At 36.7% G+C, this 18834-nt stretch overlaps 1 protein-coding gene across 1 annotated transcript; it reads right to left on the reverse strand.

Moving 5' to 3' along the window:
* Nucleotides 1-7: 7 nt before the first annotated feature.
* LOC132200068 (atlastin-like) lies at nt 8-18715 on the reverse strand. The gene is made up of 14 exons (XM_059625257.1): nt 18551-18715; nt 17523-17625; nt 17374-17459; nt 17096-17235; nt 16590-16890; nt 16241-16375; nt 16035-16190; nt 15830-15976; nt 15640-15778; nt 15382-15579; nt 14924-15010; nt 5907-5964; nt 1834-2012; nt 8-471 (listed from the first exon to the last, which is right to left on the reverse strand). The coding sequence occupies exons 2-14, from the start codon at nt 17620-17622 to the stop codon at nt 311-313; spliced, it is 1887 nt and encodes a 628-aa protein (XP_059481240.1). The 5' UTR covers nt 17623-17625; nt 18551-18715; the 3' UTR covers nt 8-310.
* Between the last annotated feature and the right edge of the window lie 119 nt (nt 18716-18834).

Raw genomic sequence — 18834 nt, forward strand, 5'->3', positions numbered from 1 at the left:
ATTTTCATAAAGTTTGATAGGGCTAAAATTGGCAAGCATATTTACCAGGCACAGCTTAAAGAACAATTTATTCATTACAAGAGGGATTCAGTTATAGTTTGGTGGTTGCCTTAGTCGTTGCGTCCTTCAAATTTACAACTAAGTCTAGCTATTTGTATTGAAATTTATGGCCCAAAATAAATAATGCTTGAATATGATTTACAAACACATAAATATAATAACAAGATCCACTCCTTACTAGTTGTCCAGATTGGCCATCTTTTTGGGGCACTCGTCCGAATCAAAGTCAGGGTTCCTTCTTCTGCGCCAACTAGTTTTCATTGTTTGTAGCCGCCAGTTTCTTTTCTCTTTCAGCCTGAGTTTCTTCCGAAGCGACTTGTTCTTGGAGGCACGTGTGGATAGCTGTGGTTGCTGGGTCCTCTTTGTACTGTGTCATATCAAAATCTGTTTTGACGTATGCAGTGCAGCCAGCTGTAAGAATCAAAAGTTGTTACAACAAGTAATGAAAATAAGTGGTCATTATTTTTTTTTTTAAAAAGGACCCACTTTTGGCATGGGGTCGGCGGATCTTGTTGAAAATTGGTAGTTTGGTTTCGCTTAGGGAGTAGACAAATAGTTTAGAAGGATTTTTGAAAAATCTCAAAATTACCTATTTTACAGACGCCCTAACACTTTGACACGGTGACCAAGGTCATAGGTCAAAGTTCAGGGTCAACTTTTTGAGCTTGAATTTTTTGATACGCCACCAAAGTACCTAGTACATAAATTTTTTTGATACCATAATAGCCAAACGTTGCTCTAGTTGGTAATCAACAACATATTAAAAATTGGTGAGACTGTTTTTTTTTCGTTTTCAAGATATTTCGGGTCGAATGGCAAAAAACGTGGTTTTCCGAGCATTGTCCAACACAAACCAACATTTAACCGCCCGTAATTTTGTTCCTGTTAAGGTTACGCAAAAATTTGTAATGACAAAATGATCGCCATTACTTTTACTTTTGAACTATGTATTGCATATGGTGGCCTGGTCACAAAAGGTCATTGACCTCGATGACCTGTGACCTTTACTTAAGTTTAAAACACAATGTCAGATGCTTAAATATTTTAAATAATGTTTCCTTTCTATTAATGTGTTAAAATGTACAAAAATATTTTGGGAAGGTCACAGGTCACCGAGGTCAATGACCTTTTGTGACTTGACCACTATGTGCAATACATGGTTTGAAAGTACAAGTCACGGCGATCATTTTTTGTCATTACACATTTTGCGTAACCTTAACAGGAACAAAGATACGGGCGGTTAAATGTTGGTTTGTGTTGGACAATGCTCGGAAAACCACGTTTTTTGCCATTCGACCCCAAATATCTCGAAAACGAAAAAAAAACAGTCTCACCAATTTTTGATATGTTGTTGACTACCAACTAGAGCAACGTTTGGCTATTATGGTATCAAAAAATTTTATGCACTAGGTACTTTGGTGGCGTATCAAAAAATTCAAGCTCAAAAAGTTGACCCTGAACTTTGACCTATGACCTTGGTCACCGTGTCAAAGTGTTAGGCCGGCTAATTCCCTACAACTTAGCTTATTTCACACATGCGCTATCTGCAACAGGAGCAGAGATATTTTTTATTTTCGAAAACACCTTTTTTTTAAATCCCCAAACTTTAAGCCCCTGTAAAATAGGCAATTTTGAGATTTTTCAAAAATCCTTCATAACTATTTGTATACACCCTAAGCGCAACCAAACTACAAATTTTCAACAAGGTCCGCTGACCCCATGCCAAAAGTAGGTCCCTTTAAAAAAAAAATAGTGCTAAGTGATATTTTATACCTCTTTGATATTTAGTGCACCTGAAGACCTTCAGATAATTTATTTTAGGGTCGTTTGGATCCAATATATTGTTGTGGTATAGGAACGAGTGCCCAGCATACGTAGGCTGGTAACTGTAGTTCCTGTTGAGCTCACAAATCACAGGCCATTTGTACAACTCCGGCCTCATCTTGGTGGATCTGAAATTCAAAATCCCATTTCAGTTGTGTCTCTTTTTTCACATGATGGAGAGGTGTCTTTGAACATTTTACTACTTTCAACTGCTGCGATATTATTTGCAAGCTATGGGAATGTCAAAAGAAAATATTAAAAAATTTTTCTTTATCTTAAGATCAATTTTAAAGTTTTCAGACTTTTATTTTTAAAAATTTAATTCATTTACATTGTTTTGGAGGATTAACCATCGATTTCACTTTTCTTTGCTGCGGCGGGCAATTCTGAGGGAGGAAGTTCCAACAACTTAATTTCAAGTTCCTTTTTTACCAAACGGCTGACGGGATTCAATGCATTTTGATGAAATATATTTTTTACCATTTTAATTTATCATTAAACTTTTCCCCTCAAATGTAATGGTTTCAGTGGCTGCAGACTCTATGAAGTGATTTATGTAGCTCTGATCTAATTTAAAATTTCAATGACTTTCGAAAAAGGTCAAAACTAATTTCGGTGACCTCAGAATAGTAATAATCATCAATTAAGTCATTCAATTTATTTACCACGAGTGCGAGAGGTCTGCATTCTAACAATAAAAAAAATATTTAGGGACTTTCACAAAAAGCTAATTTGCAACCAGCAAACCTAACTCCGAAGAAAGACTTTCGCTTGGTGCGCTAATTCCGGCTCATCAGGTCATCTGTTTTATTGGATGGCCGATTATTGCTCTTCGCATGCATTTCTAACAAGTAATGGCTTTGAGATGAGACACCCCGGTTTTGATGAAAGTTGGTGTCAGGAACGCCAGGAAAACAAACGCCTGTGCGAATTTCGTCACTCGTGAAAACGGAGGAGGAAAAGTTGAAAATTCGCATAGAGGAGCCGAGGAAGTAATAAAACTGCGCATATTTTGACCGCGGATTTGTTGAAAAATACAAATTTTAATGGCAGTCGGTATATTATCTTTTAAGATTCTGCAAATAAATAATAGAAAAAAAAACAAGGCAAATCTGACGCAACCTGTAAGGCTTGCAGCGCCGCCGATCACCGCTTTGACGCGGGTTGCTGCCTTACAAATTTACTCAAAATTCCATTGGAGCAAAATAAACGTGGCTTATTGATTAATAATTTTAAAATCTTATTAGCGCGCCATTTCACCAATCACCATGCTCAAAAAGTTCTGCACTATAAGTTATAAATTGCGACTCGTGATTCCAAATTTTCAAGGTTTTGGCGTTCAGACGAGAATGAAATCATATTTGTACTTAAATGCTTAAAAAATTATATGCCTTATCAATTTTTGCCTGAAGAAAGAATGCCTATGATGAATTGTACCTATGTAAGAAGGACTCAAGAGTTAAAATTTCTTGCTGAAATATTTTATGCTTATATGTCACACATGTTGGAATTGACGGAATAAAATTCAAACATACATTTCAACTTTTGGAAATGAGGAACCAGCCATATTAGGCAATTCAGTAAGGTCGAGTCTACGCAAGTCAGAATCATCAATGACTGAATTAACACGCATATATTTCAAACTGGTGGAAGACAGAATCACTCATGGCTCCATTTTTCAGCTGGTTGATAATAATTTCTTTTGTTCGGTCTTACCGCTAGTACGACCTAGTAATATTTTTATCTCTCCGACTTCAGAGATGGGTCGACCATTCTGCACAGCCATGAGATGTATGCAAGTGCAAGCAGAATTTAAGTTTTTATTAGAAGAATTTTAATTGAAAGTTGCTATTTATTTAGTCTTTCAATGAAAAAAAAAGTTAAAAAAAATACAAACTGACAGGTGGTTTTTTTTTTTTTTTAATTTTGAACAAGTCTCATTACAAATGAAGTTTAATTTTTATCTTAATTGGTTTTCGAAACTATTCCTTTAGGCACAATTTCTTTTGTGCCGTTTGGAACTGTCCTCGTTAGGCACTGTTCTTTGGTTATATTTGGCTCTGTTCTTTAGGCCCTATTCAAAAAGTGGAATTAGGCCCTAGGCTGCGCTTGCGGCACCAATTGGGGTGCATGGCACACATTCATCCCCATTCTCAAAACAAAAACAAGCCCTGCGAATTACAGAAAACGCGAGGTATTGTCTCAAATTAGAAAAATACTTTCCATTAATATACACTAAAAGTAATCGGAAAAAGAGTGAACCCAATTCACATAAATTTAATTCAACATCTAGGGATTTGAATGAACAAACACCATTGTGGGTGTACAGCAGCGGCTGAGTCTCTTTTGATATCGAACCTTGAAGCAGACATCTGCTATTTGTAAACTCTCTCTCCTCTTTTTCAAATTGCATTTTTTTTATCGACCGAGATGAATAAATAATAATATAGTTAAAAAAAAAGATAAAATTACCGCGGAAAATGTCAAATTAAGTGTAGGAAATCTTCAAATATTGAGAAAATCAGATTTAGAAATAAAATGTTCTCCTTTCCCCTTCATTTATTGGAATCAAGCTTATGTTTTTTGTCCTGCACGTGCAAGCAAAAGCAATAAGAAGGCTGAAGTCAAGAAAAATCAAATTGCAGATTAAAAAAGTGGAAGGACTGCATGAAATTTGATCGCATTGACTCGGAAGGTTCCAATTGATATCGGCTTTAAAATTTAAGGTGTGGCACAGCGTAACCAAGTTATACAATAAATTGATCAACACAATACTTTTACAAGAGGAAGAAACTTGACCTTGGCATTGCAATTTTAATAGCACTCTTTCGCAATTATTTCCCGGCGTGATTCCCCGCAGTGAATGAAAACTTGTATGGTGAAACAGGAAATTTGGGCAGCAGCTTTAGAGGCGGCGGGAAATTATCTCAAATTATGTAAAACTAAAATCATCTGCGGAGCTTTCGGCTCAATTCCTAGTTAAGGTTTTAAATGGAGTTCTTTGGACCCATTGGGACCTACAAACTGGGCGAGATAACCAAAAACCCAAAAAGAGCTTTTTAGTTAGGAGAGGATTACATAATCTTAAAGCCTTGCGCAACAAGACATTGTAAAGCAAGAATTAAAAATACGAGTGGACCGCCTTTCATCCGAAAGGAATTTGTCCGAAAATTTGGAAATAGTCCGAAAAAAATCGGAATTCATCCGAAAGGAAATAGGCCGAAAATGCCTTTTCGGACTTCATCCGAGTAATCCGTCACTGGGGAATTGAATAAATTTTTGATATTTTCATATGTTCTTTTATTAATGTGATTAGAAAAGTATAAATTCTGTTACATCTGATAAATATGTGGCATAAAAATGGTACTATATAAGATTCTTTTTAAATTATTGCATTGAGCTTGATGTTGGCAAAGTTTTAGTTGGATAATTAAAATTTATTTATTTTATAAAAATGCCTTAGAAATGCCAGTTTCCTTAGGAATGACATACTGAAAATTGAAAATTTCCACGTGTAACTTGTGTCCCAATATATGCTGAGAAAAATGTGTCACGTGACGTGCGCTTGTGTCGCTTTGTCCGGTAAATTGTGTCTGCTGTAACTTGTTGCAGCATCACAAAACCACACAGTTTTTCCAAACTTTTTGCCAGGTATAAGAAGTGCCATTTCCGTTTATCTCGGCATTAAACTTGTTTATGTTCAAACTCCTAATACAGTTGATTGATAAAAAAAAAAACGGTATACAATTTTCATAGCCGGTTTTCGGATTAATTCCGATTTTTTTCGGCCTATTTCCTTTCGGATGAATTCCGATTTTTTTCGGACTAATTCCAAATTTTCGGATAAAGTCCAAAAAGGCACTTTCGGACTAATTCCTTTCGGACCAAGTCTGGCGACCCAAAATACGGCTTAAGTTGCAGCGATCCAATAGATTCATGTCTTTTCCTCATCAATGTAATTTAAACCGCGGTGAAATTGTAGATATAATCTTGTACAATAATTTACATTTAAAAGTACTTACTCATCAACAGTAGTGTCCCTTGGAGAATCTGGCAGTTCAGTTGCACTTGCGTTGGGCACTGTAACAAAAATCCATTACATCACTGCCAAGAAAATCACAGCATTATTTTTTGTTGATGTGTAAGGAAGCAATATTTCACTATAAAAAAATTAATATTATACTGTCCAGCATTCAAAAATTAAATATATCGCTGGTATATTTGTTGTTGACTTTCGTTGACCGAATGCATTCGGCTCAGAAACGCTTGGTCCAAATGCATTCAGTTTTTACAAGAAACGATTTACATTTCATTAACAAAGTGCGTTCAGTGCAAAAGCTTAGACCTTAGACCAAAAGCGTTAGGCCAACAAAATATGCTACTTTTTGGGTTAAATTTTGCAGAATTTTATTTCCTGAGGCCTGAGGCACAGAGAGGACGCAGAGCTCCAGCGCGCGTCAAAGCAAAACCACTCTGTTGTTCTGCGCGAATTTTTCTATTGAATTATATAACAAAATTAATAACCTGTTAGAAATGCCTTAGTATTAGAACCAGGAAAGTTGCTAGCTTGAATTACCAAGGAAAATTGCAACTTTCAACTTAATACAATTATGTCTACCAAGGAAAAATCTGCTAATTTGAATGTGTGATCCACATGCCATTGTGCAGTTAAACCGATTTCGCCCCACGGTTGGATCATACTTTGGGTTGAGTGACACCATGATCAATGCCACCACCAAGAATGGGTAGCGCGCACTTTTCGCTCTGCCGCGCTCATGCAGAAAGCGATCAACCTTTCAAGAGCGTTTATCTGGTTAATTATTTTCCTGCTTAGGACAGTGGATAAAATACTCAATTTTTTCTCATTATATTGAGAAAACATCACAACAGAATCCAAGAGTTCTGGCGTATAAAGGTTTAATAGACCGTAAATGAGGTGCAGCCACACAAAACGCACACAAATTAGCACTTCAAATTGAGTCTTTTGAGTTGGAAGAAAGATGGAAGCGAAAATTTTCCCAAATTGATCGATCGTTGGTTTTTCCCGTTCATCACTCTCACAACAACAAACACCTCTCAGCAAGAAGCAAGTTTTTATGTAGCAATTATCAAAAATCCACAGCCTTTGCTATGACTTAATATCTTCAACAGGCAGGATTTTTGAACTGGAATTTGATATTAACTTTCCGTGGAAAAAAATCAAATTTTTAGTAAATATTAGAAAACATTAAAATTTCATGGGACGGGATTTTTATTTAATTTAAAAGCTTATAACTTATAAAATTGAATAGAAGAGTGTACTTTGCACCCCAGTTGTATGCAAAATCCTTTGTTTTTTTAAATTGAATAGTGTTAAATCATGCGAAGGATGACCGCAGCCCAAACAAAGGCAATGAAATACAGTCCATTAAAAATTGCGTCACAATGGTCTCAAATATTGTGGACTTCATTAGAATTCAGTTGGAGTTTTTAATGATTGAAGTTCAAGCTTTGAATGAACAAATTCTAGTCACGGCGGTTGAGGACACGCATATTTCATATAAAGCGCTCATTAACCACAGTTGATAATCGTCTCTTCCAAAGTTTGATGTAGAATCTTTTTAAAGGAGTGCTGACCCCTCGCTTTGACTTTAATTCCTGATTCAATTAAGGGTCCTGATTAAAACCTGAAAAGGGCGGCCGAAAATTCGGCGTTTTCGTTGAGAAATCTCAAAATGAAATTGGGCTGATTGGACTTTTTTGCGCTTGGTCGCCATCTTGGTCCAACAATCGAAAATGTGAAATTGTTGTTTGCAATTTGGATGGCCGTGACCTGAGCCACGTTAGGTCAAGAAAATACCATGAAAAATAATTGAAAATGAATAAAATTTTGTGAAATCAAAGCTAAAGAGTTGCTTGAAATGACCCTTTAATTGAAATTATTAAATTATTTAGCACACATGAGATATAAAAGGGTTTGCTAAAAGTGCTGCCATTTGAAAACTAATTTTTTTAGAAGAAAAAACTTATTGGGAAATTTGTAGCCAATAAAACGCTCATTCTTTTTGTAACAGTACAAAGTACTGCACGAATTTTTCTTATTTAAGAAAAAATGAAAAATCCAAATAAAATTACATTTTAGGTTAAAGGGAATTTTTTAATATTTTTTTCGAAATAGCCAATCGATTCAACATGTCTTTTTTAGTCAAGATCTAAATTTTCGCTAATAAATTCAAGACAGTTAAAAAGTAACATCAAAAAATTTCAAACGGGTCTTGCCCTGTTTTAAGATGAGAGAGTTGTCATTGAATATTTTGATGTTACTTTTTAACAGTCTTGAATTTATTAGCGAAAATTTAGATCTTGACTAAAAAAGACATGCTGAATCGATTGGCTATTTCGAAAAAAATATTAAAAAATTCCCTTTAACCTAAAATGTAATTTTATTTGGATTTTTCATTTTTTCTTAAATAAGAAAAATTCGTGCAGTACTTTGTACTGTTACAAAAAGAATGAGCGTTTTATTGGCTACAAATTTCCCAATAAGTTTTTTCTTCTAAAAAAATTAGTTTTCAAATGGCAGCACTTTTAGCAAACCCTTTTATATCTCATGTGTGCTAAATAATTTAATAATTTCAATTAAAGGGTCATTTCAAGCAACTCTTTAGCTTTGATTTCACAAAATTTTATTCATTTTCAATTATTTTTCATGGTATTTTCTTGACCTAACGTGGCTCAGGTCACGGCCATCCAAATTGCAAACAACAATTTCACATTTTCGATTGTTGGACCAAGATGGCGACCAAGCGCAAAAAAAGTCCAATCAGCCCAATTTCATTTTGAGATTTCTCAACGAAAACGCCGAATTTTCGGCCGCCCTTTTCAGGTTTTAATCAGGACCCTTAATTGAATCAGGAATTAAAGTCAAAGCGAGGGGTCAGCACTCCTTTAAGGCAAAATTATCTGCTCTCGCACCGCCACGCACTTTACATCGTAGTTTTGTGCATTCTCGCGTAGATTTTTGTTTTCTAAATCAATAAATTTTGAGAGAAATTTTTTTTATGCATTTAATAAGAAAACGGTTAAAATATATGTATAATATAGTTCAAGGTAAGTTTGATAGTGTGAAATAAAATGCTAGAGAAGTGAGAAGCTGCAAGGTGACGACAAAAATGACACTGCCACCTCCAGCCGCGACCAAAAGAAGTTAATTCCGTGTGTCTTTTCATTCAGGGGTCGTCAAGCCCTGGAATGACTCGACACCTTTCCTCAAAGACTGCTCAACGAGCAATTTCCCCGCCCTTTGCAGCAATTTTAAAATGATTGAAATTTGTTCCTTTTTATAGTGTGGCTCAGTGTGGCTGTATTTCTTTTGTTGTTATAGGTGTTTTAGACTAAAACATTTGGCAGCCCCCCTCCTAGTTGTGATTCTCTCTCTGCTCTCATTTTTTTCTTTTCAACTTTTTGTTCATATTGACTCGAGTAGAATCAACAGTATAAACAAAAGTTTAATTGAACGCTTCATTGTTATATTTGTTATTTTAAATTCGCGACAAAGATTAATAATAAATGCACTTCATTAGGGCATCAGAGCTGGGTTTTAAGACCTGGCTCCGGAGCCAGTGGAATAACGCTGTTGGCTTCTGAATTATGACGACGCGCTAACCTGCAGTTCCATGCGAAAGAAGAAACTGCAAGTGTGCTGGTGATCAACACGCATCAAGGTAGAAATAAATTATCATGTTTTGAACTGCATTCGAATGCGAGTTGTTCTTCGAGAGCTTTTGCCATGGGTGGAAAATAGCTGGAAAAGGAAAAGCCAAAGAGCCTGAAGAAGTCTGATCCGTAGTTTAACTGAGAAATTTAAAAGTGATGTTTTGGTAGTATTGCTACATAAGCAAATAAGTTGTCAATAATCCCCTTTTCCTAAGAATAATGCAATAATTATTAATCATTCATCATAAAAAAATCATAGTTAATATTTGAAGTTCTTAATTATTATTCATGCAATGTTTCACAATTATAATTATTGAATTTGTGGAATTTTATTTAATTTGAGAGATGTACTTAATGGTTTTTAAAAAACATTGAAACAATTAAAATTATAAATGCATTATAAATATGAGCACAGATTGATTAAGAGGGGAAATAATATTCAATTGTTAATATAGTACAAAAAAAAAAATGTTATTTTTAAAATTCTTAGATATAAAATGTAAATGACAATTTCTTTGATGTGTGTAGGTCCTATTTGAAAAATCGAAATTAATATCCTAGCAATCATTGTAAGAATTAAATTAATAAATTACGAATAATTAATATGCAAATAGGTCTCACTCGTTGTTAAAAGTTTTAAATGGCTAGTCATAGTGTAACCCTTTCTTCTTCTTTTTCCAATTTAAAATTTCTGTATTGACCAAGAACCCCAGAAGAATAAATAATCATAATAATAACGGTCGATTATTCATTTCATGAGCGTTCAGTCGCAAGGTGACGGCTCAATACAGTAGTAGGCAACCCGCGCGACATCGGCTCTCGCAGGTTGCGGCGTTATTTCTTTTGGAGATTGCAGATGCAGAATACAAGAGAGCCAAAAAGTCAGCCAGATTTGGGAATCGGCAGGAGGCTCCGGCGCCCCTAAAATTTTCAACGATACTGTGCCTATAAAATGTCAATACACTCGCTACGGAATAATAAAATCTTTATTAAACGCATCATGGCTTGTGCGTTACTCGTTACTACGAAAAATTAAAATAAAAAGAACATCACAATCCTCATACATGCCCAGAGCAAACGCAAACGCGTGCTTCAGAAATTTTTTGCCGACCTAATATAATAACATTTCAAAGCCGTATTTCCGTTAAACATAAATTGAAGACCGTTCTCACGAGTTTGATTTAAAAGGATTGTACAGATTTTTAATGATGCTGCTTCCACTCTGATTTTCAGATGTGTTATTATTAAGTCCACTAGGATTTTTTACCATAGTAAAAAACCAAGAATTTTTCTGAAAATAACTAGTTATACTGTATTGTGTAAAATGTAATTAATTTTTTATTTTATATAATTATTGAACTTTAAAATAGTATTAATTAAATTTGGAATGCAAGTCATCATGGCTAATCAGATGAAAAATATCCATTGTTGCGTTTGTAATAATCGTTAAAACCGTTTTTCAGCAACATACAACTTCTAAATCATTGGAAATTTGATTTAAAATAGATTCATTGTTGTTAGCAAAGAATTTTTTGAATAGTCGTTGGTTTTGTCTTTCGTAAATTCATCAAGTTAAAATGGCTTCCGCGACCGTTGCAGATGGCAAAAAGAAGGAAAGCCCTGATGAGTTACTCGAGCAGTTGAAGGAACTGATCCAGAAGATCGTGGACAGAGAAGAGGAGAGCGAGATTGTTTCATTAATACGAGAAGAAGAGGAGAAAGCGAAGGAGGCGATGCGCGTAATGGACCAAAACAACAGGTCCTTGGCCGAACACCACCTCGAGATCACGCGGCGTTTGGATGACAAGGAGCAGGAGCTGAATGAACGGGAGAGAAAATTGGCCGAGCGAGAGGAGAGGAAAAGGCGATGGGAAGCCGCGAAGACCATTGAGAAGAGTGAGAGCACTGCCGCGAAGCGTTGGAGATTTTGGCCATTCTGATTTAAAATTAAACAACTTCCGTGTCTAAATCAGCAAAAATTATATTGCATTTGAATTAATTCTCGATTGAGACTTCTAACTCCCTCGGTTCAGGGTTCAGAAATTCTACCACCTGGTCGTTTTTGGGGTTTCTTCGTGGAATATCCAGCCATTTCTTGGTAATTTGATACATTTGATATTTAAATAGCAAAATCCAAATTTTTAATAATTAAATTTACGAAAAAAATGTGGGTGTGAATGGCCTTGGGCATGAAAGGTGTAATATATCTATCGATTATAAATTTTACATTAATTTATATGAGCTATAATTAATTTAATGGACTATTTTGTGATGAAATTTTACCACTGGTTATCAAAGTCGCATCTGTTTGCAAGAGTTGCAGCATGAAAATTCTCCTTCGAAAGAAGGAGAAGTATTGAAAGGAGTAATTAAGTGCTGAGCTCTTCGACGCCAGCAAGATTTGATAAACTTTATAGCATGCAGAAGCATAACAAATGGTATTGTTATATGGATGCTGGCTGACCTGCGGTCCCCCAGCTTTCCCTTACTTTATGAAGGGTGCCTTTGAGGAAAGGCTACTGCAGCAGCAGTGGCCGCACCGAACCTTCTTTCTCTCTCCCCTTTTGCTTGTTAATCTCTATAGGCACGCTCGACCATTCGGTGCTGCTTGTTGCAAAAGCAGGTGTACCTTTCTTTGAATGTTGGCCCAGAGTGTAGGAAAGCAAACGCCTGGACCAAAATAGTAGAAAATGTGTGCAAGATATAGGGTGGTAAAGAAAAACCCTGAGAATGCATACTCTCCCCCTCCTTTGAGCCCCGAGAAAACTAAATAAGCAAGGAAAAGGTTAGATAGAGGGCAGCCAATGGAATTGTGTCCCTGATCGGACGGACTGGCCACCTCGGAAAGCATCTCGAAGCCTCCGGGACCTTTGAGAAGCAACACGGAGCGGAAGCGGTGCGGGCGGTTGGCGAGATTATTTTGATTGGTTTTTGATTCGAGTTTCATACTTGATCAAATCAATTAATATTTGAAAGTCCTAGCTGATGAGAGCAAAAGCTCGAAACAGCAGCTGTCCTAGGATGTCATTTATTAATGTGATATCTAATTAATTCCTTGCTCCCGAATAAATTTCTTTTCAGGTGAAATCAAGGTAAGAAATCAGCCATTCAAATTATAATATATAATTTAAGATATTCGTGGTGGTGCTCCCAGTTCATTCCTTTAACCAGAGAATAAATTATTTCAATTGATTTGCATTAAAAGTTGAATTAATTAGTTTAATTAGAGAGTCATTTAAAAAGGAGCATTATAAAGCATTGAGGGGTTGCAATTTTTTTCTGCTCTGAACACATATATTCTGTCACCTTAAATTTTTATGTCGTGATTTTTTGCTCTCGGGCGACTCGATTTCCTTGAATGCCCTGCGATCGTAAATGCTGGTGAGCTTGCGAGCGAGCAAACCACATCAGCGCGCCCATTGAATCGAACTTTACAGCGCAATATTTCACATCGAGTCACATGCAAATATGAGACCGGCGGGCTGCCTGCCTCATAAATCCAGGGGGCACTAAAGCGAGTGCGCGCGCGGATGGCCTTCCGGTGCACAATTCGCGTAAATCAGACCCACCGACGCACGCTTTTTGCCCCCTCGAACCAACGGTGTCATGCATGTGGGGCACCTAAAAGGGTTGAGACTGTGAATAGCAAAACTATATTCAACCTCGCATCTATACTTAACCTGGGACAATTCAACAGATATCATAGTGCTTACGGGAAAATAAATTGTTACATAATAATAATTGCGGGTACAGAGTACCAAAGGCGTTGGGGAAATCTAATAAAATATATTATTAATTTTTTCACAAGTATCAGTTGAATTATGAACTTATTGTGCCAAATCAAATGGAGCGGTTACTGTGCTCTAATACTTCTGGAAGCCGTGTTGTTCATGTTAAATTATACTATTTTGCGAAAAATGGCCCTCTAATCTGTTTATAAATAATGAAAAGTGAGAAGATTATAATTGAAAAAGAATAGTTAAATTGTTTTACATTATTCGTGGAGCGCTTGTAATATTATATCAACGTTATATTCTGTCAAAGAAATAGAATTTCTTCCAGCCAAAACTTATCTAGGCAGCAGAATTCAGAATTTTGGCAACTCTGCCTCGTTGATGGTCGCTTTTTCTTGGAATTCTCTTGGCCGTGGGAAGAGACTTGATCTTTTTCTGGTGCTCGGCGTGCGTACACCAGGGGAGTTTGTAAGAATCGTCGGCCGGCACAAGAACGTATGAAGTTAACTTGCAATTTGCAATCATCATAAATATAAATAAATCTTATTTGAAATTAAGAATTTGTTTGCATTCTTACACAATTACATATTGAAATTTATAGATTCGTTGGACACCGAAGCTTAACACCTCAATATTGTGGGACATTTCCAGAGGCAGTTGAAAATTTCCTTCAACTTCAAATTCTTTTTGAGATTTTAGAATACAAAGTGTGCCAAAAGTCGGCCAGATTTGGGAATCGGCTGGAGGCTCCGGCGCCCCTATTATATATATAATTTTTAACGACACCTTTCCTATAAAATGTCAATATATTCGCTACGGAATAATAGATTCTTTCGCATTTATAAACGCATCAACGCTTGTGCGTTACTATGAAAAATTACAATTAAAACAAAAGAAGCATCACAACCCTCAAGCATGCCCTGCAGCATAAGAAAACGCGTGCATAAGGAATTTTTTGTCGACCTATTAAATGATATTTAAAAGCAGTATTTCGGTAGAACAAAAATTGAGGACCGTTAACGAGGAGGTGATCATGGAAATGAATGAATCGGGCTTTTTCCTCGTTGCAGAAATTGTTTTTTATTCAAAAACAAATTGGCTCTACCAGTTTCGGTCACGGTCTGCGACCCTATTTCATGAGCATTGTATTAGCTAGTCAGCGAGCAGCGCGTTTGCTCATGAAATAGGGTCGCAGACCGTGACCGAAACTGGTAGTGCCAATTTGTTTTTGAATAAAAAACAATTTCTGCAACGAGGAAAAAGCCCGATTCATTCATTTCCATGATCGTTAACGAATTTGATTTAAAAGGAGATTGGAGAGATTTTTAATGATGCTGCTTCTACTTTGATTTTTTGATAATATATTATAATTAAGTCTGCTACGATTATGACCAAATTTATAAACCAATAAATTTTCCAAAATTTCACAAAAAAAAGGAATTGGGGATCGAGACCTGACACATACGCTCAGCTCAGCAAGGGCCAAATGACTCAATCCCTTTCATAACGCGCAATGAAGTCGGAGGCCAAGGAATCGGAAAGTGGCCAAAACTCAGGGACGTGCACAACATTTGACAAGGGATAAAGGCTGTGGAAATATGTTCACTTACCTTGTTTAGAAGGAACCGTGATGGTGGTAAGCAGCGGTGGCTCTAGAGACCCAAATTGAACTTGCCCAGTTGGCAGCAAGGCAGATTCTTTAACAAAATATTATTCTATTACCTTTTCCGGCTGCATTTGAATATTGTTTAAATTTCACTCCATATTCTCTAACATTGTATTAAAAATTCAACTTAAAGACAATTGAAAATTGTGTTTGAGATTAGCGTTGAGGGAAATTGTTTTTTAACAACGTAACGAGATTAAATTGGAAATTGGAAGACGAGTAAATTTAAATTTAAAGTGAAGCGCACGTGGAGTTGTTAGAAAGTTTAGAAACAGAATCTTGCTACAGCGTTTTATAGGCACACTGATTGTGAGTCAGTTTGTGCCTAATAAATCAATAAGTAGCAATAACCAGCAAAACAATTAAGCACTTGTAAATAATAATAGTGAAATTATTACACACCTTTCAGTCGGTCCATTAAGGGCTGAGGCTCAGGCAAATCACTGCCCTTACAGATCCGAGTGTAGGACTTGATGAAGAATTCAAAAAGCTCATTTGCCTTGACTTTTTGCCCACCAATCTCTTTTATGACCAAATTATCTGGTGCCAGCAGCAATGGCCCCAGGACACTCAAATGCTGTTTAAAATCAGTCTCTATATCTAAAAATACATAAAAAATTTTAATAAATTGTTTTGCCTTTTGTAGAATTTGATGCCTACCTTTGAGTCTACCATCAAAATTGGGATTGGTGGACACTTGAAGGCCAGGGTGGGGCATCAGGAAGCAGGAGATGTCCTTAAAGCATGACGTAATGTGCCTTCCCAACAAGTGCAGCTCTGGGTGTTGTTTTGCCAAGACCTTATAAGCACAATTGTTAATTATTTCATTTTGCATGTAAAAGTACTATACCTTTAGTTTGCGATCAAAGATCTGTTGTCCTCCCTCGGAACCGTATTTGGCCTCGTAAGGGTAACTCCAGTCTCTGATTAGAAACTGCAGCTTTTGGAATGGATTGTTGAAGTAGTTGAAGGCCAGTTGACTGAACTCAGTGAAGATCTGAATGAATAATATGGTTGTAAATTTACTTATTCAACACTTTTTCAATAGTGCAGACCTGCAAGTGCTTAAGATCAAAACCCCGGATGTTCTGGGACAAATTGTAGACCTGGACAGAGCTGCTAATGGTGCTGAGGGCAAATACAGGGGCGCATTCCCTAACCGCGATTTCATTTTCAAAATCGCCTGCAGTTTCCATTAGGACAACAGCGACCTTGCAGAAAAGTGTAATAATGCTTGTACTGAACTTTTTATTTTTCAAACCTTTTCGCCTACAGGAAGATCAACTAGGAAGACTTCTGACCACATTCGAATTCCAGTGGTGCCTTTTTCCGAGGCTCCTCTCCACGAAAAACCGTCCAGAGGTGATTCTTCCTCGCCCAACCAGTCTTCATTGCCCTGCAAGCACTTTGGGGTGAACACACAAAGGAGACAAAAGGGAGCAAACTAAGCATTTGGGAGCATATTATGCTTGTTCAGTTCGGGAAGGTTACAGAAAGGACTATACACAGAAAATTATTTTTATTTTTTATTCTATGGGCAAAAAAGTATTCCCACGCTCGAGCAATTGCTATTTGAAATGTCAGATAGGTGATCAGAAAAATGTGGTCACCTGCGCTTTCATGTATCTCAGGAAGAAATCCAGCAGGAAGGATTTGCCCTTGCGAAAGGCGCCGGCCACGGAGACCACCACCACATGCCGGTCTTTGACATGGTCCTGCATCAAAATGTCCTCAAGGGCCTGCTCGTCCAGTTCGAAGGTGTGGTCCTCCTTGGCCAGCACCACCTGCACAGCTCTGGCAATGCCCTGGGCACATTCCTTGGTCACCGACTCTTCCACATTCATCTGCTTACTTAGCTTTAGGACTTCAGGTTGACAGGCTGGCTGAGGCGTCATCTCAGAGGCATTCTCGCTACAAATCAATATTTAATTTGTTTACAATTATTTACAAATTTCACAGCCATTGTTTAAAAAAATTTGCAATGAATAAGGTATAATCTGAGGGCTGCATGGCTTTTTTAAGCATTTTTTTTTTATCTAATTAATACTTATTATCTTTCATATAAAAAAATGATATTTGGTATTCTTATGTTAAATAATGGTTTTGTTTTGCCCACCTTTCAATAGGAGCAACTCCAATGGGCTCGTCGGTTATGCTGCCGAAGGACGTTGCAAATGGCGGCGGTTTTGAGACAAAGTTATCCTGAGGCGCAACTGCGGTCTCCTCGCGCTGGGGATTTTGATTTTGAGCAGGGCGCTGGAAGTAATTGATTTTAGTTTTTTTCCCCCAACATATTATTTTCATAGAAGCGCATTTCTGCCAAAGTATGTTGTCTGCCAAGGAAGACTGATAAAAGCACACTCATTTAAAATTTCAAGAAAAAAGGTTAGTTACCTCATTCAGAAAGTTGGTAATATTGATTGAATTGATTGTAACAGTGCTGGCCTGTTGGAAAATCTGCGAAAGCACTTGATAATCGGCTAAAAAAATTAGAAATTGTTATTCTTTCATTATAAATGACAAAATACTACGATTCAGTATACCACTACTTGATAGTTGGTTTTGCATTGGCACCGCTGCTGCGGTAGTTTGGGTGCCATCGCCGTCCTTCACATTCGCCACAGACTTTCCCTTGTCATCCATTTTCTGTTGAAAAAATTCATGCAAAATCATAAATTGATGATATTATGAAACATAATTTATTTTCATCCAATAGCAAAATTGTTATAATTTTTTAGTTAATAATATTTTTTTATTGGTCAAAATTATTCATGGGGTTCGATGGGGTTTATAATTAATCTTCTTTATTATTATTTGTATATGATGGATTCATATTATTATATAATTTGGCATTTCGCATGAGACACCAAGAGAGATTTTAAAATTTTTACATATAATTGCGAGATAAATTAATTTGCATTCCGTTCTTTGCGGGAGATGGCACCGCGGATCCCCACTCGCGCGTCTTATTTTGTGAATATAATTCCGCCACCTATTAACCGATTAATTGGCATTAATAGAACTCAAGATGCACAAATCTCGCACAACAAAGTCTCAATAATTATGGTTGCAAGAGAACGGACGCCGCGCAGGCTACTCCAGGCTGGGCTACTCGGCATAATTCATATTTTTTGACTCGCCTAAAGCGTGAAAAAATAGGAGAATAACTAATACGAATATTTCGGAATATTTGAATAATAAAACCGACTTCATAATTAACGCGCGTGATAAAAACATTACGCCGGTTATATAACTATAAAACTTCATGTTTTCTCTCGAAACTTGAGTATGTATAAAATTGATTCGCCGAAAATCAAAGGTCGCGCGCGTATGTACCAGAAAACTTGACTCTCAAAATCGCAATGACCTCCGAAATCGCAGTCTGAGGTCACAAGGAGAATCTCATTTAGAAATTTGGAGCTAAGAAGACAGAGAAATCTAACAACTCCTGCAAAAAAAGATGCTGCCATAACAGAGAGACGAGAAAGAATTCCGAAAATTCCGCGAACTTTACGCGGCCCCGATCATGGAAGAGAGAATTCTTGACTTAAAACAAAATTAACTCACGCACCTTTAGAGAATTATTATCTTCCTTCTCAAAGCTCTCGCTTGCTCCACGAGCTGACCCTTTGATGGCGACAACCCCGACAAAAAGAGAAAATTTTCGTGATGATGAAATTTTTTGGGCGCTATCACGGATCCGCACTTCTTCTCATTGTCAATCTCAAACATACATAACAAAAAACAAATAAACAAAATGTCGGACGGACACCGACAGCAGCGACACTAATACTTACGATTGAATTTGAAACGAAAATGCACACAAGGGCAAGTTTCCCGCAAGTTTCTTCCATT

This window comes from Neocloeon triangulifer, unplaced genomic scaffold (genome assembly GCF_031216515.1).
Source record: "Neocloeon triangulifer isolate White Clay Creek 2 clone unplaced genomic scaffold, ASM3121651v1 ptg000014l, whole genome shotgun sequence".
Lineage (NCBI taxonomy): Eukaryota > Metazoa > Arthropoda > Insecta > Ephemeroptera > Baetidae > Neocloeon > Neocloeon triangulifer.

Bases quoted from the DNA above. Each gene is read 5' to 3' on its own strand.
- LOC132200068 (XM_059625257.1), bottom strand. From the start codon at position 17,622: ATGGATGACAAGGGAAAGTCTGTGGCGAATGTGAAGGACGGCGATGGC. The intron at 17,236-17,373 runs GTAACTAACCTT...AATTACTTCCAG, and splicing joins TTACCAACTTTCTGAATGAG to CGCCCTGCTCAAAATCAAAA. The intron at 5,965-14,923 runs GTAAGTGAACAT...TTTTTGTTACAG, and splicing joins CACGGTTCCTTCTAAACAAG to TGCCCAACGCAAGTGCAACT.